At 39.0% G+C, this 2,500-nt stretch overlaps 1 protein-coding gene across 4 annotated transcripts in view; it reads left to right on the top strand.

Annotated features, from left to right (window-relative positions):
- Positions 1–2,500, top strand: part of snap91a (synaptosome associated protein 91a) — a 34,385-nt gene that overhangs the window by 23,513 nt on the left and 8,372 nt on the right. For 3 of the 4 annotated variants that reach the window (XM_053227500.1, XM_053227498.1, XM_053227499.1), the window contains exon 16: positions 1–148. This exon is cut by the window's left edge and continues 95 nt beyond it. The exons of the other annotated variant lie outside the window; for it this stretch is intronic. In XM_053227500.1, coding sequence (XP_053083475.1) covers positions 1–148 — 148 coding nt within the window. The remainder of the gene's footprint in view (positions 149–2,500) is intronic. 4 annotated transcript variants of the gene reach the window in all.

Here is a 2,500-nt window from a genome sequence, read left to right on the forward strand (position 1 = left end):
AACGGAGAGCCGAGCATCACGCCCACTGTCGCCCCTGAAAATGCCCCCGAAACCACCCCTCCTGCCCCCTCTGCCCCCACCACAGACTCTGCGGCCCCCCCGGCCCCCCTGGCCCCCCCGGCCCCTGCGGCGCTAGACATCTTTGGCGGTAAACACTCTGCTCTCATTTTCTTCTTTCTTTGCATTGTGACAATAATAACTCTGCATTATTACAGTTATTATTATTATTATTATTATCATTATTCCTGCTCATGATGTCATTATTAGTTTGGAAATGTGGAATCAAACTCGACCACCTTATAAATAACCCCTGATATTAAAGCAGCTGTGATTGTCTGCTAACGCTAACGCTAACGCTAATGCTGAATTCTGCGCAGTTGAAAGGTTAGTTATTTATCTGGTGGTGCGTGTCTCTGATTCACATGTGATGATCTGCGCTGCACTCGGGGTTCTGTGATGACAGTTGAGCGTTTCTGTCATTTAATAAAATTTACTGCAATATTTCACCCCCAAAAATGTGATTCATGATTAGCATGGCTGTTATTAGCATTAGCATTTTGGGGAGGAATATTCCTCAAACGCTGCAAACAGCTAGTTCTGCATTTTTTAACTACTTTTAATCCTGATTTTTTTTTGTTGTTGTTCTAATAATATTTTGCACTGGAGTCACTTTCTATGAAGCCAGTTCATAAATCATAAATGTTTTGTTTATTTAATACAAATAATATTATTTAATGTTAAATATAATTAAACATGACTTTGCCTGAAACAGTAATTTCATTTAAGTTGATAAAAAAATAAAAAAAATTAATCATATTGTAGGCCCATTAACACTGTGCTTTAATTAGTGTATTAATATATAATTAAAGTTAAAACACAGACACACACAGACACACGCACACACAGACACAGACACAGACACACACACACACACACACACACATTCACATAGGGACACACAGACACACACATTCACATAGGGACACACAGACACACACGCACACACACACACACACACACACACACATTCACATAGAGACACACACACACACACATTCACATAGGGACACACAGACACACACATTCACATAGGGACACACAGACACAGACACACACACACACACACACACACACACATTCACATAGGGACACACAGACACACACATTCACATAGGGACACACAGACACAGACACACACACACACACACACACACACACACATTCACATAGAGACACACACACACACACATTCACATAGGGACACACAGACACACACGCACACACACACACACACACACACACACATTCACATAGAGACACACACACACACACACATTCACATAGGGACACACAGACACACACACACACATTCACATAGGGACACACAGACACACACACATTCACATAGGGACACACAGACACACACACACATTCACATAGGGACACACAGACACACACACGCACACACACACACACACACACACACACACACACACACACATTCACATAGAGACACACACACACACACATTCACATAGGGACACACAGACACACACGCACACACACACACACACACACACACATTCACATAGAGACACACACACACACACACATTCACATAGGGACACACAGACACACACACACATTCACATAGGGACACACAGACACACACACACATTCACATAGGGACACACAGACACACACACGCACACACACACACACACACACACACACACATTCACATAGAGACACACACACACACACACACATTCACATAGGGACACACAGACACACACACACACATTCACATAGGGACACACACACACACACATTCACATAGGGACACACAGACACACACACACATTCACATAGGGACACACAGACACACACACACACACACACATATTCACATAGAGACACACACACATTAGTTTATAGAGCTTTAGTTTATAGAGCTTTAGTTTATAAAGAGCTTTAGTTTATAAAGAGCTTTAGTTTATAGAGCTTTAGTTTATAGAGCTTTAGTTTATAGAGCTTTAGTTTATAAAGAGCTTTAGTTTATAGAGCTTTAGTTTATAGAGCTTTAGTTTATAGAGCTTTAGTTTATAAAGAGCTTTAGTTTATAGAGCTTTAGTTTATAGAGCTTTAGTTTATAGAGCTTTAGTTTATAGAGCTTTAGTTTATAAAGAGCTTTAGTTTATAGAGCTTTAGTTTATAAAGAGCTTTAGTTTATAGAGCTTTAGTTTATAGAGCTTTAGTTTATAGAGCTTTAGTTTATAGAGCTTTAGTTTATAGAGCTTTAGTTTATAAAGAGCTTTAGTTTATAGAGCTTTAGTTTATAGAGCTTTAGTTTATAGAGCTTTAGTTTATAAAGAGCTTTAGTTTATAGAGCTTTAGTTTATAGAGCTTTAGTTTATAAAGAGCTTTAGTTTATAGAGCTTTAGTTTATAAAGAGCTTTAGTTTATAAAGAGCTTTAGTTTATAGAGCTTTAGTTTATAG

The sequence above is a fragment of the Pangasianodon hypophthalmus genome, chromosome 21, assembly GCF_027358585.1.
Source record: "Pangasianodon hypophthalmus isolate fPanHyp1 chromosome 21, fPanHyp1.pri, whole genome shotgun sequence".
NCBI lineage: Eukaryota > Metazoa > Chordata > Actinopteri > Siluriformes > Pangasiidae > Pangasianodon > Pangasianodon hypophthalmus.